This window comes from Leptinotarsa decemlineata, unplaced genomic scaffold (genome assembly GCF_025532065.1).
Source record: "Leptinotarsa decemlineata unplaced genomic scaffold, Ldec_3_MD MMD2_tig00000690_RagTag_RagTag, whole genome shotgun sequence".
In the NCBI taxonomy this organism is placed as follows: Eukaryota; Metazoa; Arthropoda; class Insecta; order Coleoptera; family Chrysomelidae; genus Leptinotarsa; species Leptinotarsa decemlineata.
This window is the reverse complement of record NW_027412554.1, coordinates 3172667-3199991: the sequence shown is the minus strand read 5'-3', so window position 1 is coordinate 3199991 and position 27325 is coordinate 3172667. Positions and strand designations below refer to the sequence as shown.

The 27325-nt window shown below is 32.3% G+C and overlaps 2 protein-coding genes across 4 annotated transcripts in view; both read left to right on the top strand.

The window, feature by feature from the left end:
* The window catches only part of LOC111513425 (sorting nexin-27), a 292951-nt gene that overhangs the window by 106712 nt on the left and 158914 nt on the right, over nucleotides 1-27325 (top strand). The gene's annotated exons all lie outside the window — the stretch shown is intronic.
* Nucleotides 17887-22756, top strand: LOC111516541 (uncharacterized). Of its 3 annotated transcripts, none has more exons than XM_074174686.1 (5): nucleotides 17887-20177; nucleotides 20298-20999; nucleotides 21061-21344; nucleotides 21469-22517; nucleotides 22570-22756. In XM_074174686.1, the coding sequence occupies exons 2-3, from the start codon at nucleotides 20554-20556 to the stop codon at nucleotides 21071-21073; spliced, it is 459 nt and encodes a 152-aa protein (XP_074030787.1). In that variant the 5' UTR covers nucleotides 17887-20177; nucleotides 20298-20553; the 3' UTR covers nucleotides 21074-21344; nucleotides 21469-22517; nucleotides 22570-22756. The 3 variants fall into 3 exon arrangements, with proteins under 3 accessions (XP_074030787.1, XP_074030786.1, XP_074030785.1); XM_074174685.1 differs by having other exon boundaries at nucleotides 21061-21417; nucleotides 21473-22517; XM_074174684.1 differs by having other exon boundaries at nucleotides 21061-22517.

Below are 27325 nucleotides of genomic sequence, written 5' to 3'. Positions count from 1 at the left end.
TTGCAGAAGTTTGATTCAAAACGCAGAATTTGTTTACAAAAAAATTAAAAAATCATATATACTGAATGATTTGATATTTTTGGATTCCTAAGGGTGAGAAGGTTTCGAATCCGTCAAAAACAGGTCACTTCCGGTTTTCTCTTCCTGTCATCCGATTTCGATGATTTTGACATCAATGGATTCGTTTAGATGTCAAAAAACATAGTTAACTATTTTACGAAGCCAAAAGGACCGCTTAACCTATTTTCGCTATACTAGCCACAATAGGTCGATGTGGGTACTCATTTCAAATGCTTTCATTTGCTGATTATGAAAATATAATATCGATCGTCTGATGTGGAATAAGAAGGGGAGAATTGCAAATACAAAAAAAACATTGAAAAAACTTGAAATTCAATGTTGTTAGGTTACCAACAACTAAGTAAAATTCAATAGCAGCAGTTTGAATCATAATCAAACCAAAAGGGGCCTTAAAGTTTGGAGTTTCACTATCACACTGTCAACACTAAACTGGCTAGGTTGGCGTGAAGTTGTCTGTAGTTGATGGTGGGGTGAAGACCAAAAGTAAATATTGAACTATTTCAAGCCTGAAGTGAATGAGCAAAATGTCCGATAAAATACACGACTGCGATCGATCTGTCATTGATTATATGACACGTTCAAAAATACCAGTTCCTTATGTCATTGCATCTGTCAATTATTTGGTTCCTTAAGTCATTCACATCTAGTGCAGAAGTTTCATAAACAAGAGCCTTCAGATGACCCTATGAATAAAAAATCCAGAGGATTCATGTCAGGACTGCGAGCTGGATAATTTTGAAGTCGTACATGTCCAATTTAGTGATTAGGGTACGTAATATGAATGTAATAAAGAAAGTGAAGTATTATACTATGAAGCGGCCATTTCTCTTATGAAAATAGCATACAAAATTTCATAAAAATATAACTATTATTTTGGTCATTTCAACCGCAGCAATCCCATTTTCTCCAAAAAACCATGTGATGTGTAATGTAACATTATGTTTCAGTTTGAAGAAATAGCCGTCCACAGTGGAACAATTGAAATGGAATTAATCAAAAAATGAACCTTCTCTGTAAAGAACCGAGATTTTTTCTCTTAGGATGTTGGGAAAAATCAGTTTACTTTGGTTGAATCATAGTGATTCGTAACAGCGCCACCACGTGAAGGAGCAAAATTTTACCTTTTGAATAGATAAAAATTGGTTGTGGACCATAATTAGCATCATGTTAGTTATGAGTGAGGGGTGAATAGAATCGGAAGGGGAGATGGGTTTGGAAGTTTCTAACGTAGGAAGGAATCATTCATAAATTCAAAAAACAATGTAGTAGAGAATATTTATTAATATCTAATAATTTCGTTGAAATGTTCACAATAACATTTTCAGAGTATCGAGACATTCTGCTGCTATCAAAGTTTTTTGAATCTCTATCTCTAAACTTAAAATCTATCAATAATATGAAGTAGTTAGTTGAACATTCAGTAATGAAATACTAAATACATATCTACTTATAATCATCAATATCCATAGCATTTGATGTTTGCGAGATCGAATAGTGACCCCAAGGTAGCGTATCGTGGGAATCTGGAATTATATAACGTTTATTATCTTCAGGGCTGAGAGCAATCTCGTATTGGGCAATGGAATGTACTTGTTTATCGGATCGAATCAAATTTTGGGTGACACTCATATTTTTGCAATTCTCTAAGCAATTCACGTAATCATCGAAAGTAATTTTATTCTTCACCACAGAAGATTTGACACCCTGTGAGTTCTTGGTAACCCCCAAGCATGAGATCATTTGATTAATTTCTTCCTCATCATAGCCATCATTTACCAACTGCTGACGCTTCTTATTGATACTATCCTCCGTCACCAATACCCTAGTTGATCTGGAGTATCCTAAACATCTACATGATTCGCACAAAGACTTGCCTTACTGCCCTGAACATATAAATTCAAAAACGAAAAAAACCCTAAATCGATAAAAGAGCTCACCAAATTGATGGCTACCCTCCAACACAAAGAAAAATATGTGATTCATTGTCGCGCCCTCAAACAAGCCATTGCTAATGGTCTTATCATCACGAAAATTCATCGAGTACTTCAATTCAACCAATTACCATGGTTGAAGTCCTATGTTGATTTGAATACTGAGTTGCGGAAAAGGGCTATGAATGAGTTTGAGAAAAATCTCTTCAAACTAATGAATAATGCAGTATTCGGAAAAACGATGGAAGACATTAGGAAAAAGAGTCAACATTAAAGTCATCACCAAATGGGCTGGTCGCTACGGAGCTGAGGCCTATATTTCCAAGCCTGAATTCAAAAATTGCATGGTATCCAATGAGAATTTGGTAGCAGTCGAACTGAGGAAACTGCAAGTTTATCTAAATAAACCGATACAAGTAGGACAAGCTATCATAGATTTGGCAAAGACTACCATATACGATTTTCATTATGGCTATATGCGCCATCGATTCGGAGATAATTGTGTAATTCTCTACACCGATACAGATAGCCTGATTTATGAAATATGCAATCAGGATCCTTATGAAATGATACGTCAAGATTGTCATAAATTCTTTGATACTTCGGATTACCCTTCCAACAATCAGTTTAATGTTCCTTTGGTAAATAAAAAGGTTCTCGGGATGATGAAAGATGAGAATAACGCAGTTCAGATGACTGACTATGTAGGCCTTAGATCGAAATTATATACAACTAGGGTATTGGTGACGGAGGGTAGTATCAATAAGAAGCGTCAGCAGTTGGTAAATGATGGCTATGATGAGGAAGAAATTAATCAAATGATCTCATGCTTGGGGGTTACCAAGAAGGCAAAGGGTGTCAAATCTTCTGTGGTGAAGAATAAAATTACTTTCGATGATTATGTGAATTGCTTAGAGAATTTGAAAAATATGAGTGTCACCTAAGATTTGATTCGATCCGATAAACATCAAGTACATTCCATCGCCCAATACAAGATTGCTCTCAGCCCTGAAGATAATAAACGTTATATAATTCAAGATTCCCACGATACGCTACCTTGGGGTCACTATTCGATCTCGCAAACATCAAATGCTATGGATATTGATGATTATAAGTAGATATGTATTTAGTATTTCATTACTGAATGTTCAACTAACTACTTCATATTATTGATAGATTTTAAGTTTAGAGATAGAGATTCAAAAAACTTTGATAGCAGCATAATGTCTCGATACTCTAAAAATGTTATTGTGAACATTTCAATGAAATGATTAGATATTAATGAATAATCTCTGGTATATTGTTTTTGGATTTATGAATGATTCCTTCTTACGTTAGAAACTTCCAAACCCATCTTTCCTTCCGATTCTACTCACCCCTCACTCATAACTAACATGATGCTAATTATAGTCTACAAGCAATTTTTATCTATTCAAAAGGTAAAATTTTGGTAAAATCACTATGATTCAACCAAAGTAAACTGATTTTTCCCAACATCCTAAGTGAAAAAATCTCGGTTCTTTACAGAGAAGGTTCATTTTTTGATTAATTCCATTTCAATTGTTCCACTGTGGACGGCTATTTCTTCAAACTGAAACATAATGTTACATTACACATCATGGTTTTTTGGAGAAAATGGGGTTGCTGCGGTTGAAATGACCAAAATAATATTTATATTTTTATGAAATTTTGCATGCTATTTTCATGAGAGAAGTGGCCGCTTCATAGTATAATACGTCACTTTCTTTATTATATTGATATAATGTACCCCAATCACTAAATGTAGGACTTTTGTCTCGTTCCAGTAACTTGATTTTAATTAAAAAAAGTTTATAGTTATGAGATTCGAACCTGGATCGTCCGCGCGGTAGACATTGTCCTTAGCCTCTACACCATCTACTAGATATTGAAGGTAACTACGAATGTTGGGTATTTATAACATTAGTTTTGTCGGTACCGAAACTGGCTCATTTTTGACTCATTTGACAGCATTTTTTTTTCATTTCCATAGAATGTAATCGTCATTATCTTGTTGAAGATAGGAAAATATACTTAGATTTGGGAAATAATTAATATTTCATGTAAAGATGTGTATGTGTGTGTGAGAGCGAGAAACGCGTGTGACGTAATCGATGCAAAGAGAGATGGAGATGGTATCGAGATTTACCGGTTGCTGGCACAAGCAGGTGTTGCCGGTTGTACAATGAATCGTTGTTTATGTGGCAATATAGCGTTGCCGGTTTTGAAATTAATCGTGAACGATTCGACGAAAATTGGAAGCGCGAAAGTGATATATTAATAATAATGAATCAGATTTAAGAAAAAACATTACAGATTAATGAGGCTGTATCGTTTCAAAGTGCGATCCCTCAATATTACAAGGTATCTCAAAATACATCATTGAGAACAAACATGGCGTCGAAGTGTACAGGGTGCGTCAAAATACATCATTTAAGAAAAACATAACAGTTCCACGAGGCTGTAAGTTTTCAACGTGCGATCCCTCAATGTGTACAAGGTATCTCAAAATACATCATTGAAAACAAATATGGCGTCGAAGTGTACAGGGTGCGTCGGTTTAAAATATGATATCAATGTGTATACAGGGCGTTTCAAAATACGTCATTTAAGAAAAAAAACATGTCGGTTTAACAGAAGTCTAGCGTTCCAACATGTCAGAAGGACACTAAGTCTCGTATCTTTGTTAACCAAGTTGGCATCATCAAGAGAAGGATGATATGACACCAAAGTTGTCGAGGAGTTATGTATTGTGGAGTTTACATTCGAAAATGGGGAAAGCGAAGTATTCGACCGTTTTACAAGCGTTTCGACCGTTTTTCGTGCCACCGTTTTGCGTGCGTTTTCGATCGTTTGCGTGTATTTTCGATCGTTTTCCGTGCGTTTTCGATTGTTTTCCGTGCGTTTATTCGTTATCGTTTCATCGTTATTGTCGTAACCGTTTTTCGTATTTCAATATGACAGTTATTCATCACTTAACGCGTTTCGCTAACCAAGTAAACATCATCATATATATATATATATATATATATATATATATATATATATATATATATATATATATATATATATATATATATATATATATATATACAGTGTGACCCATTTAAAATGGAACAACCCCTGTAGAATGTGCATTTTTCAATCAATCTCAATTTTTTTTTTATTGAAATATTAAGCATGAAAAACTATCTTGACACTAACTTTCACAATTTTATTTTCATTTCCAAGGCAATCTATGGTTTTTTTTGTTTGTCAAAAACGGCAAAAGTTTATTAGGCAATTTTTGTTTTCAAATTTGACTACACCACTGGATTCGTAGTCGTTATAAATCAAAACTGTCAAATTTTCATTAAAAAATATTTGTTAACAACGAAGTTACAACAACTTCAATTTTGGAAACAAAGTATTTGTTTGTAATTTTTATTCAGATTATAGACATATTTGAGATCTGACAACACTGTCATCACCAAGTAGAACACCAGTGAATTTGTACAGTGAAAATCCGAAGTCAACAGCTCAATGCGTTCTACAGTTATAACTCCTGAAAATATGGTAATGTGAGAGATTTGTGGTGCAAGCGTTTTGTAATAAAAATCTGACTACGCCACTGGATTTGTGGATAATATTCCCTTAAAATCATTCATTTGAGTGTAGGTTACGAGAAGTGAAAATTGAAATAAAAATTGAATAATTGAATAACAGAAAATTAAAAGTTCATTTTCAAGTTACGCAGTAGTAGACCAAGTTCAGAATCTCATGTCATGGGATCTCCCAATTGCGCTTTTACCAAATCTTGATAGAATCTTGAAGTATCAATGGTCATACTTGTAAGCTTTTTGGAAGTTTCCCAATAATAAATAATAGTACTTTTGTAACAGCGCACCTGGAAAATCACATTTTATGAGATTCTGAACTTACTCTACCTTCTTCTATAGCTGATGAAAACAAAATGTATACAAACAAGTTTCAAAGTATTTATTCAACAATTAATGGCCATTAGGAAAAAACTGATACTAAAATAAACATTGATTTAAAACTAAACATTCAAATTTTTGTGGCTTCTACCAAACCTCCATTAAGTTCAATACATTTATCGTATCTCTTCCGAATATTGTTTACACTATTTCTTATTTGTTGAACTGTAATTTCGGCACAAGCTTGTCGTATCCTTTGCATGAGTTCAGCTCGATTCGTTGGTCTTGTTCTGTATACTTTTTGTGTCAGAATACCCCACAGAAAAAAGTCTAATATTGTTAGATCAGGCGATCTAGGTGGCCATTCAATTAAGTCACTACCTCGTCCTATCCAATGATTTGGAAACTGGTTATTTAGCCACTCTTTAACAATCCTCGAATTGTGCACGGAACAGCCGTCGAGCTGAAAATATAAATTTACTTGTTCCGCAAAAGGCATTTCATCTATTTCGTCCGATAATTGGTTATTTAGAAATTCCAAAAAATTTTGCCCGTTTATGTTTCCATCAAAAAAATATGGACGTATTATTCTACTTTGTACTATACCACACCAAACGTTAACTTTTTCGGAATATTTACTTTTACAATTTATGATCCAGTGCGGATTTTCCGTAGCCCAATACCGAGCATTTTGCGATGAAACTACCCCATTGGTGCTGAAAGAAGCTTCATCACTAAACATTATGCAGTTTAAAAAATTTCTTGTATTCAGGTACTCGCCTTGTGCCCACAAAGAAAATTCCATACGTTTCACTTCATCACCTGCCTTTAAAGAGTGAAGAAATTTAGGTTTAAATGCTCTCATTTTGTTTTGTTTAAGACATCGTCGAATAGTCTCTCTCGGTAAGTTTAAATCCAAACTGGCGACTCGTAAACTTCTGTTTGGGTGGTTTCTAAAATAATCTAAAACAGCACCTTCGTTTAAATTTCTTCTTCGGTGATTATTTTTTAAAATATGTTTGCTGACTGCACCGGTTTCTTTAAATGTTTTGTTAATTTTACTGACGGTGCTTCTGTCAATGGGAAGTCGATTTGGATGTCTGTGATTAAATATCCTAGCTGCTTCTCTTTCACTATGATAATTGTCCCCAAAAATTCTCACAATTTCAATTCTTTCTTCTAATGATAATTGCAAAGCCATTATTAAATGCACGTAACTAACAACAATTATTTTATTTATGATTAACTGTCAAAATCACAGCCTACTGTTGATTTATTATAAAACCTTTGCATAATGAGTTCAGCTTCCTCAAATTATTGATATCTCCTCTAAAAGATTGTTTTAGCTGAGTTATGAAGAATTTACAGGGAACAATTTTTGTCCTGCTCTCTGTTTTATTATTGAATAAATGATTTCCATGCTTTAAATCAATTTGATTTTAGCGGCTATGCGGAAGAATGTACTAAGTACTGCATAACTTGAAAATGAATTTTTAATTTTCTGTTATTCTAGAATACACTTCTCGTAACCTACACTCAAATGAATGATTTTAAGGGAATATTATCCACAAATCCAGTGGCGTAGTCAGATTTTTATTACAAAACGCTTGCACCACAAATCTCTCACATTACCATATTTTCAGGAGTTATAACTGTAGAACGCATTGAGCTGTTGACTTCGGATTTTCACTGTACAAATTCACTGGTGTTCTACTTGGTGATGACAGTGTTGTCAGATCTCAAATATGTCTATAATCTGAATAAAAATTACAAACAAATACTTTGTTTCCAAAATTGAAGTTGTTGTAACTTCGTTGTTAACAAATATTTTTTAATGAAAATTTGACAGTTTTGATTTATAACGACTACGAATCCAGTGGTGTAGTCAAATTTGAAAACAAAAATTGCCTAATAAACTTTTGCCGTTTTTGACAAACAAAAAAAACCATAGATTGCCTTGGAAATGAAACTAAAATTGTGAAAGTTAGTGTCAAGATACAGTTTTTCATGCTTAATATTTCAATAAAAAAAAATTGAGATTGATTGAAAAATGCACATTCTACAGGGGTGGTTCCATTTTAAATGGGTCACACTGTATGTCAGGTGTAAAATCAAAAAACCGGCCGTCAGGGTCTCTAATAAAAATATTGCTGGATCTGTACCGCCCCCGACGGCCGGTTTTTTGATTTCACATCTGACATATTTCTTCATTTCCATTTCTCAGCACTATACCAAAATATGAAGAAGGCACAGTCTCTAATAAAAATATTGCTGGATCTGTACCGCCCCTGACGGCCGGTTTTTTGATTTCACACCTGACATATTTCTTCATTTCCATTTCTTAACACTATACCAAAATATGAAGGTGGCAGAGTCTCTAATAAAAATATTGCTGGACCTGTACCGCCCCCGACGGCCGGTTTTTTGATTTCACATCTGACATATTTCTTCATTTCCATTTCTTAACACTATACCAAAATATGAAGGTGGCAGAGTCTCTAATAAAAATATTGCTGGATCTGTACCGCCCCCGACGGCCGGTTTTTTGATTTCACATCTGTCATATTTCTTCATTTCCATTTCTCAGCACTATACCAAAATATGAAGAAGGCACAGTCTCTAATAAAAATATTGCTGGATCTGTACCGCCCCTGACGGCCGGTTTTTTGATTTCACACCTGACATATTTCTTCATTTCCATTTCTTAACACTATACCAAAATATGAAGGTGGCAGAGTCTCTAATAAAAATATTGCTGGATCTGTACCGCCCCCGACGGCCGGTTTTTTGATTTCACATCTGACATATTTCTTCATTTCCATTTCTTAGCACTAAACCAAAATATGAAGGTGGCAGAGTCTCTAATAAAAATATTGCTGGATCTGTACCGCCCCCGACGGCCGGTTTTTTGATTTCACATCTGACATGTTTCTTCATTTCCATTTCTCAGCACTATACCAAAATATGAAGAAGGCACAGTCTCTAATAAAAATATTGCTGGATCTGTACCGCCCCTGACGGCCGGTTTTTTGATTTCACACCTGACATATTTCTTCATTTCCATTTCTTAACACTATACCAAAATATGAAGGTGGCAGAGTCTCTAATAAAAATATTGCTGGATCTGTACCGCCCCCGACGGCCGGTTTTTTGATTTCACATCTGACATATTTCTTCATTTCCATTTCTTAGCACTATACCAAAATATGAAGGTGGCAGAGTCTCTAATAAAAATATTGCTGGATCTGTACCGCCCCCGACGGCCGGTTTTTTGATTTCAAACCTGACATATTTCTTCATTTCCATTTCTTAACACTATACCAAAATATGAAGGTGGCAGAGTCTCTAATAAAAATATTGCTGGATCTGTACCGCCCCCGACGGCCGGTTTTTTGATTTCAAACCTGACATATTTCTTCATTTCCATTTCTTAACACTATACCAAAATATGAAGGTGGCAGAGTCTCTAATAAAAATATTGCTGGATCTGTACCGCCCCCGACGGCCGGTTTTTTGATTTCACACCTGACATATTTCTTCATTTCCATTTCTTAACACTATACCAAAATATGAAGATGGCAGAGTCTCTAATAAAAATATTGCTGGATCTGTACCGCCCCTGACGGCCGGTTTTTTGATTTCACACCTGACATATTTCTTCATTTCCATTTCTTAACACTCTACCAAAATATGAAGGTGGCAGAGTCTCTAATAAAAATATTGCTGGACCTGTACCGCCCCCGACGGCCGGTTTTTTGATTTCACATCTGACATATTTCTTCATTTCCATTTCTTAGCACTATATCAAAATATGAAGGTGGCAGAGTCTCTAATAAAAATTTTGCTGGATCTGTACCGCCCCCGACGGTCGTTTTTTTTATTTCACCTCCGACTTATTTCTTTATTTCCATTTCTTAACACTATACCAAAATATGAAGGAGGCAGAATCTCTAATAAAGATATTGCTGGATCTGTACCGCCCCCGACGGTCGGTTTCTTGATTTCACTGCTGACATATTTTTTATTTCCAGTTGTCACCACTATAACGAAATATGAAAGTGGCAGAGACTCTATTAAAAATATTGGTAAATTTGTACCGCCTCCGACGGCCGGTTTTTTTATTTCGTCACTGCTATATTTCTTCGTTTCCTTTTGTTAACACTATAACAAAATATGAAGGTGGCAGGGTGTCTGATTAAAATGTTGACAGAAGTATACCGCCCCCTGCTCGGATTTTTCGTTCAGTTTTTACTATTTTCTATAGTTTCCGTCATTTCAAATATTCATGATGCCTTCAAAATACATTTTTCACTGTTTCGGGAAAGAGAATAGAAAATACGAAATATTGCTGAACTTTATTGCCAAAGTAACTGAGGTCTCATTTTGTTTTGTTTAAGACATCGTCGAATAGTCTCTCTCGGTAAGTTTAAATCCAAACTGGCGACTCGTAAACTTCTGTTTGGGTGGTTTCTAAAATAATCTAAAACAGCACCTTCGTTTAAATTTCTTCTTCGGTGATTATTTTTTAAAATATGTTTGCTGACTGCACCGGTTTCTTTAAATGTTTTGTTAATTTTACTGACGGTGCTTCTGTCAATGGGAAGTCGATTTGGATGTCTGTGATTAAATATCCTAGCTGCTTCTCTTTCACTATGATAATTGTCCCCAAAAATTCTCACAATTTCAATTCTTTCTTCTAATGATAATTGCAAAGCCATTATTAAATGCACGTAACTAACAACAATTATTTTATTTATGATTAACTGTCAAAATCACAGCCTACTGTTGATTTATTATAAAACCTTTGCATAATGAGTTCAGCTTCCTCAAATTATTGATATCTCCTCTAAAAGATTGTTTTAGCTGAGTTATGAAGAATTTACAGGGAACAATTTTTGTCCTGCTCTCTGTTTTATTATTGAATAAATGATTTCCATGCTTTAAATCAATTTGATTTTAGCGGCTATGCGGAAGAATGTACTAAGTACTGCATAACTTGAAAATGAATTTTTAATTTTCTGTTATTTTAGAATACACTTCTCGTAACCTACACTCAAATGAATGATTTTAAGGGAATATTATCCACAAATCCAGTGGCGTAGTCAGATTTTTATTACAAAACGCTTGCACCACAAATCTCTCACATTACCATATTTTCAGGAGTTATAACTGTAGAACGCATTGAGCTGTTGACTTCGGATTTTCACTGTACAAATTCACTGGTGTTCTACTTGGTGATGACAGTGTTGTCAGATCTCAAATATGTCTATAATCTGAATAAAAATTACAAACAAATACTTTGTTTCCAAAATTGAAGTTGTTGTAACTTCGTTGTTAACAAATATTTTTAATGAAAATTTGACAGTTTTGATTTATAACGACTACGAATCCAGTGGTGCAGTCAAATTTGAAAACAAAAATTGCCTAATAAACTTTTGCCGTTTTTGACAAACAAAAAAAACCATAGATTGCCTTGGAAATGAAACTAAAATTGTGAAAGTTAGTGTCAAGATACAGTTTTTCATGCTTAATATTTCAATAAAAAAAAAATTGAGATTGATTGAAAAATGCACATTCTACAGGGGTGGTTCCATTTTAAATGGGTCACACTGTATATATATATATATATATATATATATATATATATATATATATATATATATATATATATATATATATATATGGGTGATCAGCAGAACGGAAGTGTACTCTTATAACACAAGTTATTCCAATATTTCGATAATAGTTATTATCATCTCCAAGTAAAAGCTACAAAATTTGTATGATGATAATACAATATAAAAATCAATATGAAAGGTCACAACTTACTGTTATGAGGTTGGCCGTGTCAAAAAAAATGTTACATTTAAACAATTGAAACATGTCAATACAATAAACAAGTCACTACATTAAAAAAAGTAGACTCCTCACTGGATACAAAGAAGAATATTGAATTGAAATTTACTAAAAAATCGTTATTTGTTTTGAAATTATTGTTTACCGGTAAAAACCATGTGGTTGAAGAACAAAGAGAGAGACAAAAAACAATTGACAATGACATCTGTCATATAATTCAGTTTGAAAAGTGTGTTTGTTGATGATAAAACTATGGGACAAAAAAGAACTATTATGGTGCAAGTGTGATTAGAGACATCTGCTGTTCTATAAGTAACTCAATGAGAAAACCCAAAAATCAAATATGTTAATTGACAACACCCTCTTTAGATTTGAGGAAACAATTGAAGAGGTGTTGTTAAATGAAGGTAAAGCCCTGCCATAGGGAGGTTAGAAGTTTGCTAACAATGAAATATTTGAAATGTTAAGAATTAAATTGATGGAAAACCAGAATTATTATTGGTTTGGAAAACATGTAGATTTTGGTCAATATCTAATAAAAAGATTCCACTGAGGTGATCAATTGTTATAAAAAAGACTCGAATACAACAGTGTATGGGGATTTTCAAAACATCACGGAGGAATTCAGATACAGGAATACAGCAAGGACACCCTGTATATGTATTGAAACCCACAGCCTTGACAGGAAACAAGTACAAAAGAGTGGGAAATTTAAATATCAAGATATGTGCATAAAAATTCAATGAATTTAAAAAAAAGACAACCGATATAGGTTAGAAAGAAATGTCAGATGAAATTGAATTAATATCTGTGATGAAAAATCGAAAAAGGCATAATAAACTAATTGTTATTATTTAGGAATGATGAAATATTCAAAAAATATTGTTGTGAACCATTTCCTTAGAAACTGACATCGACTGATGCTTTTGGAAAATATTTATATTTATATATAAGTGAGGTTAACTATTTTGCTACAAGATTATTAAATGAAAATGTATCTAAATTTAAGAACCAATGTTAAATTCGTAAAATAGATAATTTTCCTGATAAAGAAGTTGAAAATTTGTATATATGAAAATTGATAGGTGGTAACTAGGGAAAGAAATAAATTTTCAACTATTTTGTCAACAAACGGGATTCTTCTTGAGGCGGTGAAGGGAAACTCCACGACAAATTTTTCTCGCCATAAAATTTGAAAAATATTGCATGAAAATTAAGAAGTGAACATAATTGTATTAAATACTCATTATTGAAAGTAAATTCAGTGAAAAGCCTACCTGTCTTGCCACTTCTAGTGAGATATTGATAAGTTCCAGCTCCGTAGAAAAATCATACCACACACACCAGCGTTGGAGGAAAATAAGGTATTCACCTATTCCTTTTCACAACAATATATTCATATATCAATGAAACTATCCAAGAACTTAATAGGACAATCAAATCAAAGTCTGAATCCGAAACTCGAGTCTGCACAGAATTAAAGTGACCTTGAATAATAAACTGACATTTCCCTGAGTGCGTTCGGATGTTCACTTTGAATAGTTCGTTGTAGATTTAGGACATTTTTAGATTTAAGGAATTTTCTCTTTTGACAATTGATATATTTCTGAATCCAACATATTTTTACTTTTATAATCAAAACTGTTCAACATTTTCTAAGATCAAATTTCTTCACAGGAATATCTACAAAAGAAATCAAATTTGGGTAAGTAATTGTTGTGTTGGTGCCTGAATCCACCTAGGAGGTTGAGAAAAATCTCTATACACTGAGGTATAGGATTTAAACTCAACATAAGAGTCGAGCCGAGTAAAATTTTCATCAAAAGTAATAATAAAAATAATAATAATTAAAAATTTAATTTTCTAAACCCACATCAGCTTTAACATCATTTAACATCTTGTAATAAATTGTCGTTCAACGCGGAACTTGATTAAATAGCTTGATTAAACAGCTTGATTGAATAGTTTGCTTGAACATATTGATTGAACAGCTCAATTACTAAGTTTAAATAAAAAAACAAGAAGGACTAAGAAGAATCAACAGCCTGAGCAGACAACAGAAGAAAGTGTAGAAGAAGTGCAGAAAATAGGAGACACCAGACCAGAAGAGCCGGCAAGACAAACTCCGATGGATATGAATGAATTGTTCGAAAGACTGGAACGAATGAGGCAAGAAGAAATGAAAATTCAAGAAAAACAATGAAAAGAAGATATGGAAAAATTGGAAAGAATGCGGAAAGATGAAACAGACAGCAGAAAAGAAGATATGGAAAGACTGGAAAGAGTAAGATACGAAGGAATTGAAAAATTGGAAAGAAAAAGGAATGAAGAAATGAAGAAGTTATTTGGAAAAATTGATGAACGGACAAATAATGTTAAGAAGTTAGAAAAAGAAATTGAAATAAACCATAATAATTTGAAACAAGAATTAGCAGAATATAAAAGGAGTATTGAAGAAAAGGTAAAAAAAATGTCACAGGAGGTGGAAGATCATAGGAAAGAAAGCGAAGAACAGATTGGTCAGGTACATGGAAGAATAACGACTGTAGAAGAAGGATTGGTGCAGGATGTAAATACAAGGAGAGAAGAAAATGAGAACTTGAATAAAAAAATAGATAGGGAAATAAATTAACTAGAGAGAAGTTTAAAGAACACGAAAATATTATAAATGAAAAAGTACTCGATATCGACAATAAAATATAACAAACTGAGAGAAATTCAATAGGTAATGAAAATAAATTAATATTTAATGGAAACATTAAAAGACAACATCCAGTACCTTTCATAGAATTCGTTAAAAGTAAATATGAAAATTTGTCATTTAAAGAAATTAAAGAATTTATTAGAAGTCAATTACAGGAAGAAGCATTTTGTGGTTCACTAATAAAGAAAAAGAATTGACCACTTTTGATGAAGTTTCAAATAAATTCTTGAGCTATTTCTGGGGACCTTCCCAACAAAAGGTAATAAAAGATGAATTGTTAGGGGGAAAATTCAATTCGAATAGAGGAACATCATATCATAAATATGCGATGAAAATCATCACAGTACTTAAATTGCAATTTTACAGAAGAATATACCTTTAGTTAACTTAATAATTCAACATTTTGATCATAATTTAGAGGAGATTATGATGCTGTACAAATTTAAGGACATGGATAGTCTATGTCAATTTTTGATGACACAGGAAAGAAGGAGAATAAACTACCATAATTTTCAAAATAAGGTTAATCAAATAATAGACTGGAATATGCTAATCGAGAAAGTAATAATAATTATAATAACCGGAATCAATACAACCAATCTTATAGAAGACAGAATATTAACAGAAATGATAATAATTATCATATAAATGATACTACAATAATAGACCACAAAATAATAATAACAGATACAATAATATGAATTTTAATTATAATAATAATGATAATAACAGATATGGACAAAACAGGTACAAAAATAATAATAATAACAGATACTATAATAACAATAATACATTTAGACGACAAAGTAGAAGTACTGACAGAAACAGAGAATATGGGTCTCAAAATACAAATAGACAAGACAATAGGTATAGACAGGATAGGAGAAGTCAAAGTACAGAAGAAATTCAACATATAAATAGTATACGACAAACAGATAATAGAACAGAGACACCACAAAGACAGAATGAGGTAGAAAACTCAAATGACATTCCACAAAATTTTCAGTAAGCAACCTACCAACAGCAAATTTTAACAAAATACAATATGCAGGAATTTACCAACATCTTGGGAAATTTATAGAAATTGAAAAAACTTTTAAATTGGAAAATGTTAGAGGACGTATAAAAATTATAGGAAATTTCCATGATAAAGATATTGAATTATTAATAGATACGGGATCTGAAATTTCATTAGTAAATTCAAAAATCATTAGGGAATTAAATTTGGAACATTTATGTTACAGTATGCCAAAAACTGTATTGGTAGGTGCAAATAATGAAAAGTTACATGAAGTAACTAAAAGAATAAATAGTGTGATAAAATTTAATAACAAAGAATTTGCTATACAATTTTTGATAACAGACAATTTATTTTACGACGCAATACTTGGAACAGACGAACTTGACCGAAACAATATAATAATTGACTATGAAAAAGGAATATTACAGATAGGTGAAGTAATAATAGATTTTATAAATAATGATGAAAATAAATCAGAAATAAATACAATTATTTTAAATCAAGTAAATAAAAGAGTAATTGAGGAACAACCTATATTAGATATTGAATTTGCAGAATCAATGAAAGACAAAGTATTGACATTATTATTAAATGAACATCCAAATTTAATTAACAATGAAAATAGGCTAACGATAAATATGTCCATAAAATAGAGGTTAAAGGAATACAAAATTTCAAATCTAAAACATACCCTATTCCTTATAAATACAGAAATCAAGTACAACAAGAGAAATCAAAAATGTTAGAACAGAAAATAATTGAACGATGCAATTCAAAATACATTAATCCTATTGTGATAGTTAAAAATAATAATGGTGAACTAAGATTATGTTTGGATGATAGAAATATTAATAAATACACCACACCTCAATACGAGGCCAAAATAGACTTGAAACATAGTTTTTGGTTAATTCCACTTCATAAAGTTAGCAGGAACTATATATCTTTTCAATTGATGGAGTCTTGTATAGATTCAGAGTAGTTCCATACTGTTTACAGAGTTCCTGTTCAGCATTGGTTAATACAATCCATACCATTCTAGACAAATATAATTATTTCATTCTTCACTATATTGATGACATCTTGATATATTCCTCAGACTGGGAAGGTCACCTGAAACACATAAAAAATTATTAATTAATGAATTAGATAAAGCAGGACTTGAAATTAATATTGAAAAATCAAAATTTTATCAAACAGAAGTGACTTTTCTAGGATGGATGGATGGATGGATTTCTAGGATAGCATGGATGAAGAAAAAGTTAGAGCTATAAGGGAATATAAAAGACCTGTAAATTTGAAGACATTAAGGGGATTTTTGGGAATAATAAATTATTTTAAAAAATTAATGCCGGACGTAAGTAATAAAACATTAAGTCTACTTGAATTATTGAAAAAGAACAATAGATGGAAATGGGGACAAGAACAAGAAAATGCATTTAATAATATCAAAGTGGAATTTGCAAATAATCTAAAAATTTACCATCCTCATTGCAATCTACCATTTATATTAAGAACTGATGCATCCATATTTAAACTTGCTGGAGTTTTATTGCAAGAACAAGAAAGAAAAGAGGTTCTTATGTGTTTTGTGTCTAGAGTGACCAAAACATATGAATAATTACACCATAACAGAACTAGAATTTGCAAGCATAATCTTTTGTATAACCAAATTGAAATTTTATTTACTAGGATCTAAATTTATCATTGAGACAGATCATATGTCTTTATCAAATGTAATGAATAACAAATTATTGAATAACAGAATACATCGAGGTGCATTACTTTTGCAAGAATATGATTTTGAAATCAGACATATTAAAGGAAAAGATAATATTGTTGCGGATGCATTAACAAGATCAGATGGCAAAGTGAAAAGAGAAAGAACTTTTCAAATTGAACAAAATTCTTGAAAATCAAAGTAAATTTGAAGCAAAGGATGTAATTAAATGTAAAGAAGTCAATGATATTTGGATAAAGATTATAAACGATCAGGAACTGTATGTAATTAGTAATGATTTAGCTTATAATATATTGAAGTATTTACATGAACATAATGGTCATCCTGGAGTGAGAAAAGTATGGGTAATGTTTAGGGGAAATAATTTTTGCAGATGAGATATCCAAATAACCAAAGATTTAACAAATTATTGTAACATTTGCCAAATTTATAAGAGCAAAAATTTTGTAAATACAAATATCCCAAGAAATATAATTACCACCAACAAATTAGAAGGAATTGCCATTGATTTTATTACTGATTTAATAACAACAAATAATAGAAACAAACATATTCTTGTAATAGTAAACATTTTTACAAAATTTATAAAATTATATCCTTGTAAAAGAACGAATGTGCAGATTATAACAAATTGTCTTCAACAATATTTGAATGAAATAGGAAAACCACAAAAATGTATTTTGGATAATGCAACATATTTTCAAAATGATAGATTTAAAAACTTTTGTCATAAAAATAAAATTAAATTGATATTTACCAGTATTAGACATCCAGAGTCAAATCCATCAAAAAGATATGTTCAAGAAATGATTAAATTTCTCAGAATATTATCCAGAGAGAATCATCAAAATTGGGACAATAATTTACCAGAGGTAGAGAAATATCTCAATCAGTTGCCACATACAGTAACAGAAATCAGTCCATATTTTTTAATGATGGGACAACATCCTTCCAGAAAATGGCAGAAAGAAGAAAACAAAAGAGTTAGAGGAAATGTTACCAAAAGTAAGAATAAGACAGAATAAAAGTGGTAGAAAATATTTAAAAAGAATGAATGAAAAGAAAACACATAAAAATGTAATCTTTGAAAAAGGTCAATTGGTATAATTTAGAGCAAATAGAGTGACAGATATAAAAAAAACATTTGTGCAAAGTTACTCCCGATATTTGAAGGTGCATATGAAATTGTCAGTGAGAATAATATGAATAGCTATAAATTAAAATATTTAAGAGCCAACACTACCTTGATAAAACTGGAATCGGTTTTAAGCCTTCAGTTGATGAGTTTTAAAGAAAAAAATATATGACATGATAAATTGGAAAAATCAAGAAGTTCCCGAATTCTTATAGGACCACCGAGTCCATACAAAAAATATGTCTTTCATGAAATCATCAGTTTTTGCAAAAAACCGATTCTACGATCGCGAAATTGATGACTGATTGGCGCTGCCACCTACATAGTACTTTAACTATTGAACACAACTGGCAACACTGTAGAATCGTCATACCGCAATCATCGTGAAGATACGACAAGATTGGTTATTGCTATCCTTTTCTCGTGCCAGTAAGGGAATTCCCTCCATTCTCCGTATTTAGTAGATTAGGTTTTGATGTTACTTGGGAGACAATGACATGATTTAGGTAGGTGAATTGTGAATAAATACCATAAACGTACCTACAAACAATTATTCTGGTGCATCCCTTGGAAACTGACTTGTTGAGTTCTTGTTTTGAGAGTATTATAAGTGAGACTTGTTGAAAGAGCAATGGGTCGGAATAAGTGAAAGAGAACGTACTGCCAAACATGAAAAATGTTTATTTTCTCGAAGAAAATCTCGACGGCAAGCAAGACGAAGGTATGTTTATATTTTATATTCTACTTCAGATTATAATGCAAATGCAAAACGATATGATATTGAATACTTTTCTTTATAAGAGAAGGCTAAGTTATGTTGAAAAAAAATCATTCTCAGTTGAAAATCATGAAAATTTTGAAATAATCCCACAGTGAATTTTTGAAAAACATTCTTCTACCTCATTCGTCTATACCGTGTGGCTTTTAATAGTCCCCCCCTTTTAACTTTAGAACTTTAGAACAATTATAGAGGTTGTGATTGCTCGATAGATGGTGCGTGGCGGGGGGGGGGCGTCAAATCAACTCAAAAATTTCAAAAATTAAAGGGGGTCAAGTCACATCTGTTCAGCCATCTAAACATTTTTGAATTTCGTTCTTAAGTTTTTCTTTTTAATATGCATTTGAAATATCAAGTATAAGTGCGGATCTCACCTCAATAACTTTTGAACGGTTTAATGTAAAATAACAATTCTCCATTGTATAATTAGTAATACAGTTTAATAAGGTAGATATTTGAATCCATATACCTAATTCAATTTACGACCGAAATTATACCCAAATGATTTATATTTAATGGCATTTTGAATAACAGGTTGCATCAGTTGAATTCAGTGAAGTGATAATTAAGGAAATACCTGAAAAATTTGTATTTAATAATGAGTTTAACCTCTGTGCTAGTATACCTGGGTATATGTTACAAAATGTCAAGCAAATTTTTTTGTAATTTTTCATAATTTTCAACCGAAATTGTTTCGTTTTCAACATGAATACCTTCCATGTTCTTGAACTATTGGAGATAGTCTGAAGCTTAACATTCAGTCCCAGATTATTCCTAAACTGATAATATCCCAGTACTTAATTTCAAAAAATATATCATAGAGTGTCACCAAGAAGATGCACATCATATGGATTTTTCTTTCAGTTATGTATTATCATTTCATACAATCTTTTATTGATTGTAGTTGTTTTTCACAGGCACCTGAAAAATAAAATTTTGGCAGAAATAAACAATGTGATCCCCCATTCGACATGTGACGAGGACATTCAAGAGATGTGAGTTTTATTTTCATTTGTTGAATTCTCATAATATATATTTTCCATCCATTAGTATCCCGCTAGCCGTTGACTATATTAGGTCATTTGCTCATAATAATTATTTCATTTCGATTTCAGTGTACCTGAACATGGAAACTATCCTGAATTATCTGAGGATAATTTGCCTCCTTCGAATGTCATCGCCACGTCTCAGTTTGAGCCGCAACCCGGTTGCAGTCAACATCAGTCTGATAATGATGAAATCGATGCACCTGCGGAAAAAAAGACAACTTCTTTTGAAGTCACTGGAAGAAGAATCGTTGACATCAGTTTCTTATTCAAACAAATTCTTGATAGCGAGAAGCATAAACTGTTTGGATGTGATATCACAGATATGCAAGTTATAAAAGAAGTGCGAAAGGGGTTTATGTCAACATTTACTTTGAAATGTAAAATATGTGGCATAACTCAGCAGATTCATTCGGAGGATCCACGAAATGTTTCGGGAATAACTGAATCCTTGGATATTAATTCAGCCTTGATTTTGGGAGCAGTTTCATCCGGCAATGGCTACTCAACATTGGCTGAAATTTCAGTTGTAATAAATATGCCAATGATGGCTGAAAACACCTACTCTAATTATCACGATAAAGTTTCTGATGTTATTTACTCAACAGCGAAAGAAGTCATGGAAGAGGCCGGGAAAGAGGAAGCAGAGTTGGCCAAAAATTTGGGAGAAATTGATGAAAATGGAGTCCCATTTATAACTGTTGTAGCAGATGAGGCATGGTCATGGATGAGGCATCATATAATGTTAATTATAATGCAGCTTCTAGTGTGGTGAGTTCAATGTTTATATTTTTATGATGATATTGTTGATTAATGATATCATTTGTTTCAGGGATGTATTGTAGGACACCGGACTGGAAAATTATTATATTTGGGAGTCAGGAACAATTTCTGCAGTACCTGTGATTTTTACAATAGGAAAGAAGTGGAATACCCCAACATAAATGTTTCAAAAATTGGATTGGCACTTCTACATCAATGGAAACAGATATTATTGTTGAAGGATTCCGAAGCAGCATCACAACGCATGTGTTAAAATATCTCACATTAGTTGGAGATGGTGACAGTTCTATCTATTCAAAATTGATGGAAACGAAACCCTATGGACCCCAAACAGTAATTACAAAAATGAATGTAGGAACCATCTATTGAGAAATTTTTCTTCGAAATTGAGAGATATAAGCAGCGAGTTGAATATCTTGTTGATTTGATATAACGAATTAATTCTACCTTTTTTCAGAAAGACAAAGGAGCGCATCGACGAATGCCTTGGTACCAGTGTACCTGAGAAAAGAAGTCGAAAATAATGCTAAACGCCTACGATTTGCCATCAGTAAGGCAACGAAATATAGAATTGAAGAAAATACTGATTTTCAAACGAAAGTAAAACAATTAAAAGAAGATATTCTCAATGCTCCTTCCCATGTGTTTGGCGAACACGCCAAATGCGATGAAATTAATTATTTCAATTGCAACAAGAAAGGCACTAACGTTGTATCCTCAATGAAAGAATGTGGTTTATACAGAGACATCCAGGTTTGCATGAATCGGCTCATTATACGTATCGAGAATTTACTTTACAACATGAACAATAATCTAGCTGAACATTATAACCCGATAGTTTGCAAATTTGTTGGAGTAAGAGAATAAATTATTCGAAAAAAAAATCTTACCAATCCAGATGTGAAGCTGCTCTGATATCATTCAACAAAGGACCAGAATATTATGGGGTCCTTCATAAAGCAATGACAAGAAGCAATAGCCCTAGCATATTTACCAAAAAGTATATGGGAAAAATCAGAAAGAGAAACCTGAGATATGCAAACTTGTCCAATGAAAGAAGGAGGCACCGACAAGAGCTTCGCCTAAAAAAAGGGTTTGCTCTTCCAGATAATGACTACGGCAATATTGTCGAATCCATCCCTGATATGAATGATGATGAGTATATAACAGAAGAAATTAATTTTCTGAATAAATTAAAAAAATCACAAGAGGAGATCGATGACATTGAGAGGGAAACGAAAAAAAATCACACGAGGAGATCGATGACATTGAGAGGGAAACGAAAGACCAGAGCTCTTCCATCTTATGGATGGAAGAAAGACAAAAAAGAATCACTGCATCCAATTTTGGAAAAATTTGTAAAATGAAATCGAAGTTGAGAACAATACATTTGTTCTGAATAGAAAACACAATTATTATTTCCAAGTTCAAGGGCAATTAGCAATAACAAAAAGAGAAAAATGTTTTTTTGTAGTATGGGGTCCGAAAGGTTTCCTTGTAGAAGAGGTAACTATTGATCAATCACTGCCTTTTTCATTTGATCATGTATTTTTTTCAGATATCCAGAGATGAACACTTCTGGAAAAATGAAATGGTGCTCAAATTGAAGATATTTTATTTCAATTGTCTTCTGCCGGAACTGGTTGATCCGAGAGTGACGAGGTGCTTGGAAATCAAAGAAAATTCTACAAAACACTTGAGGACTTTACAAAATTATGATTCAGAATAAAACAGTTTTATGTTCACGTTTATTATTGATATATGGACTTAAAAAAAAATACATCAAAATCCACTTTCCATAAATATATTCTATAGATGCCTTATAAACATCCTCAAATCGACACTATTTTGATTTAAAAAAGATGTGAAAGAATATTGACGACAGAAAGCTGACAAAATTGTATGAATGGAAATCTTCCAAAGAAATGCTTTTGTTCAGATGCACTGATGAAAATAATTTTCTGTTAGATGTGTTAGTTTTTTATCCTTCTAATAGCAGAAATTTGCCATGCGACCAGTTCAGTTTTAGCACAAAATAACTAACCTCGCACATTTAACAAAACATTGTTTCCACTTTAATACATTTGAATAACAGTTGGTACGAGTTATATAGATTACATTCGAGACATAAATCACTTTATCCGCCATCGAATTCTCGAATTTATACATTTAATTCGTAATTTATTTCGATCACAAAAATTCCAAGATACCAATTTTGTATTGAACATGAATAAAAAAATGTGGGGTTGGATCAGAATATCACGGTGTATGATACATATTGAAAAGTTGAACACCTCGTATTTGAATTTGATAGAAAAAATTAAACATAAATAGTAAATCAGCTCATTAGCAGGGGACTTTTTCATCATTAATATCAATAGCTTTTTTTATATACAAGAAAGAACCGATTTCTCGATAATTCAGTTTGTTCATTTCTATGTGTCTGTATCAACGTCTTTTGGTAACTTGTACATGCATTCATATTTTATGTTTTTTCTGTCGTTCCCGTTTGAAAATTTCATTTTAATTGTATATTTTTGTACTTCAATCAAAATCATATTCATCGGCCGCTATCCTATTAAAACCTTGGTATTCATCATCCTCAAATAATAACATTGAAAAAAACAAACGTTGAAATAAATCGGCCGTACAGTTAGGGCGAATATGCGAGCGCGCCACTGCTGTCATCCGTGCTACTGATCTAGAATACGGAAATTTAAATGAATATTGGGTAATTGGACAGGAGCGGTGTTGCCAATGTTCATCGAGTACATTATATTCACTCCCACTCTTGAGGTGCGCGGGGAGGTGGAAGGATTCGGGTCTTTCAAGCGACGCGCTGATGTTTATTCTCAAATGAAGAAAGAATAAGAGGATTTTTCAACATAAATGATATTTATTTATAAAAACAAACATGAAAATAATAATATGTCATAATCATAATTGGAAGTATAAGCTATATGTTTTATTTATATATATATATATATATATATATATATATATATATATATATATATATATATATATAAAAAATATATCTAGTACTTGAGGTATTTGTTATAAAAAAGACTCGAATACAACAGTGTATGGGGATTTTCAAAACATCACGGAGGAATTCAGATACAGGAATACAGCAAGGGCACCCTGTACATGTATTGAAACCCACAGCCTCGACAGGAAACAAGTACAAAAGAGTGGTAAATTTAAATATCAAGATTTGTGCATAAAAATTCAATGAATTTAAAAAAAAAACAACCGATATAGGTTAGAAAGAAATGTCAGATGAAATTAAATTAATATCTGTGATGAAAAATCGAAAAAGGCATAATAAACTAATTGTTATTATTAAGGAATGATGAAAAATTCAAAAATTATTGTTGTAAACCATTTCCTTAGAAACTGACATCAACTGATGCTTTTGGAAAATACTTATATTTACAAATAAGTGAGGTTAACTATTTTGTACAAAATCATTAAATGTAAATGTATCTAAATTTAAGAACCAATGTTGAATTCGTAGAATAGATAATTTTCCTGATAAAGAAGTTGAAAATTTGTATATATGTAAATTGATAGGTGGTAACTAGGGGAAGAAATAGATTTTCAACTATTTTATCAACAAACTATTTCTTCAGCATAATTGTATTATATACTGACTATTAAAAATAAAATCAGTAAAAAGCCTACCTGTCCTGCCACTTCTAGTGAGATATCCACAAGTTCCAGCTCCGTAGAAAAATAACACCACACACACCAGCGTTGGAGGAAAATAAGATATTTACCTATTCCATTTCACAACAATATATGCATATATTAATGAAACTATCCAAGAACTTAATAGGACAATCAAATCAAAGTCTGAATCCAAAACTCGAGTCTGCACAGAATTAAAGTGACCTTGAATAATAAACTGACATTTGCCTGAGTGCGTTCAGATATTCACTTAGAATAGTTCGTTGTAGATTTAGGACATTTTTAGATTTAAGGAATTTTCTCTTTTGACAATTGATATATTTTTGAATCCAACATATTTTTACTTTTATAATTGAAATTGTTCTACATTTTCTAAGATCAGTTGTGTCTTTTTCAATATTTTTTCACAGGAACATCTACAAGAAAAATCAAATTTGGGTAAGTAATTGTTGTGTTTGTGCCTGAATCCACCTGGGAGGTTGAGAAAAAATTCTATACTCTGAGGTATATGATTTAAAGTCAACATAAAAGTCGAGCCGAGTAAAATTTTCATCAAAAGTAGTAATAAAAATAATGATAATTAAATATTCAATTTTCTAAACCCACATAAACTTTAACATCATTTAACATATTATAATAATAATAATGATATATATATAGGCCTACGTGGACTGGTAGTATGGGGTTGTTAATTTCTTTTATTCTTAGGCTTTGTGCTACTCCGAGTTCGAGGAGGATTAGTGCGATGTACATTTTGCTTCCCTGAAATAACACGTTATGGCTTAGTATTTTCTTATGATAAGTTTTTGATTTGGATTTAACTTTATTATCCCTTAGTAAAACAGGGTTTTCTAATTTTTCGTATCGATTGGCTGTTTTCTTTTGAGACGCGTTGCGTTTTTTTGTTTTATAGAGGGGTTGTTCTGGGTCGATTTCGACGGTTTGTTTATTTTCATTAATTTTTTGTAGGTTTTCTGACTATTTCTCTTTCATTTTGGTATGGATTGTTTCAATTAAAGTTTTTAGATTTTCTGTATGGTCTTGAATGTATTCAGAGATTTTCTCTTTCATGTTGATTTCGAAAGGGTTTTTGTAATCTAGACGTCCCCGAATTATTTGAAAGGGTGTATGATCGGTAGCACTGTAGATAGAATTATTATATGAAAGTAAGGCGTAATTCATAAGGATTTCTATACTTTCGTTAGGTTTAGAGTCTTTTAATGTTAATATTGTTTCGGCTAATGTTGAATGAAAACGTTCTACTGGACTATTACTGTTTGGATTGTAAGGGGTCGTATAGTGAATTTCTATATGATGCAGTTTACATAATTCTTGTATGATTCCGTTTTTCCAATGTTGTCCGTGATCGGTTGTGATTCGTCTTGGGAGGCCAAAGTGACAAAAGAATTGAATTGTTTTATTAGCAATCTCAATAGCGGTTGGTGATTTTATTGCATAGGCTTGGCCAAATTTCGAAAAGCTGTCTATTACCGTTAAGAAATACTGCCTGTGTGTTTTGTAGATATCTGCGTAAATATGGTCAAAGGGTTCATCACCTAAGGGTGTTGGTTTGTATACTAACTTTGTCGGATGTCATTCATATTTGGTTTTTTGACAAATTTCGCATGAGTTGATGTAATCGCGAACATCTTGGTCTAATTTAGGCCAATACTCTAATCGTTTGATGGCTTTCAAGTTTTCTTGGATACCGCGGTGACTTTTTTTAGGTTCGTGGTATTGTTGTAATTTCAGTTTCTGTTCGTCTTCATCCGTTATATCCTTGAGAAGAGTGTTTAAAATGAATAAATTAAATGCACCGTTTTTAAAAAATTCTTGAATGATTTGTAGAAAGCTAGGTTCTAATGATTTATCTTTGAAATGCAAACAATAAGTTTGTTTTGGTGCTAGGTTTTCTTCAATGAGTTCAATGAATGGGTCTCTTATATTAGATTTTGGAATGACGAAATGAGTTCTTGTTTTATCGAAGATCTTTTCTCGAATTCTGTTATGTTCTTTATTATTTGTACTAGAGATTATCAGTTGATTTTTATAAGTATTAATACTACGCTCAGTGTAGGGGATAGTGATTACTGGGTTTTCTAAATTTGTGTGAATGGTTTCGTTATCCGTTCCCTCGGGTTTTTGTTCAGCAGGAATATTCGAGGTACTTGGTTGATTTAGTGGGCCGGAAAGAACCGTTTTCTGAGATTTCTGTTGAGGTGCTTTGATTTGAATATTTTCCAATATTTTAATTTTGGGTTTTCCAATTGGTATTACATGGTTCGTGGGATTTGAATTCGAATTATTATCACAAGGTGATCCGTAATTATGAGTGGCTAACATTTCATCTATTTCTTCGCAGTCTAAACTAACGTTGTCAGACAGATCTGATGGGTTTGCAATTAGAGATATTTCGTCGTCTTCGCGAGTTTCTATAGGGTGGATTTCTACCCGTGAAAGTGCATCTGCATTTGTATTCATTTTCCCTTTCTTATATATGATTTCGTTGTCATATTCCTCTAGTTTCAATCTCCAGCGGTCATATTCCTCTAGTTTCAATCTCCAGCGTACTAGTTTTGAATTGGGGCCTTTTAAGGAAAATAGCCATTAAAGAGGTTTAT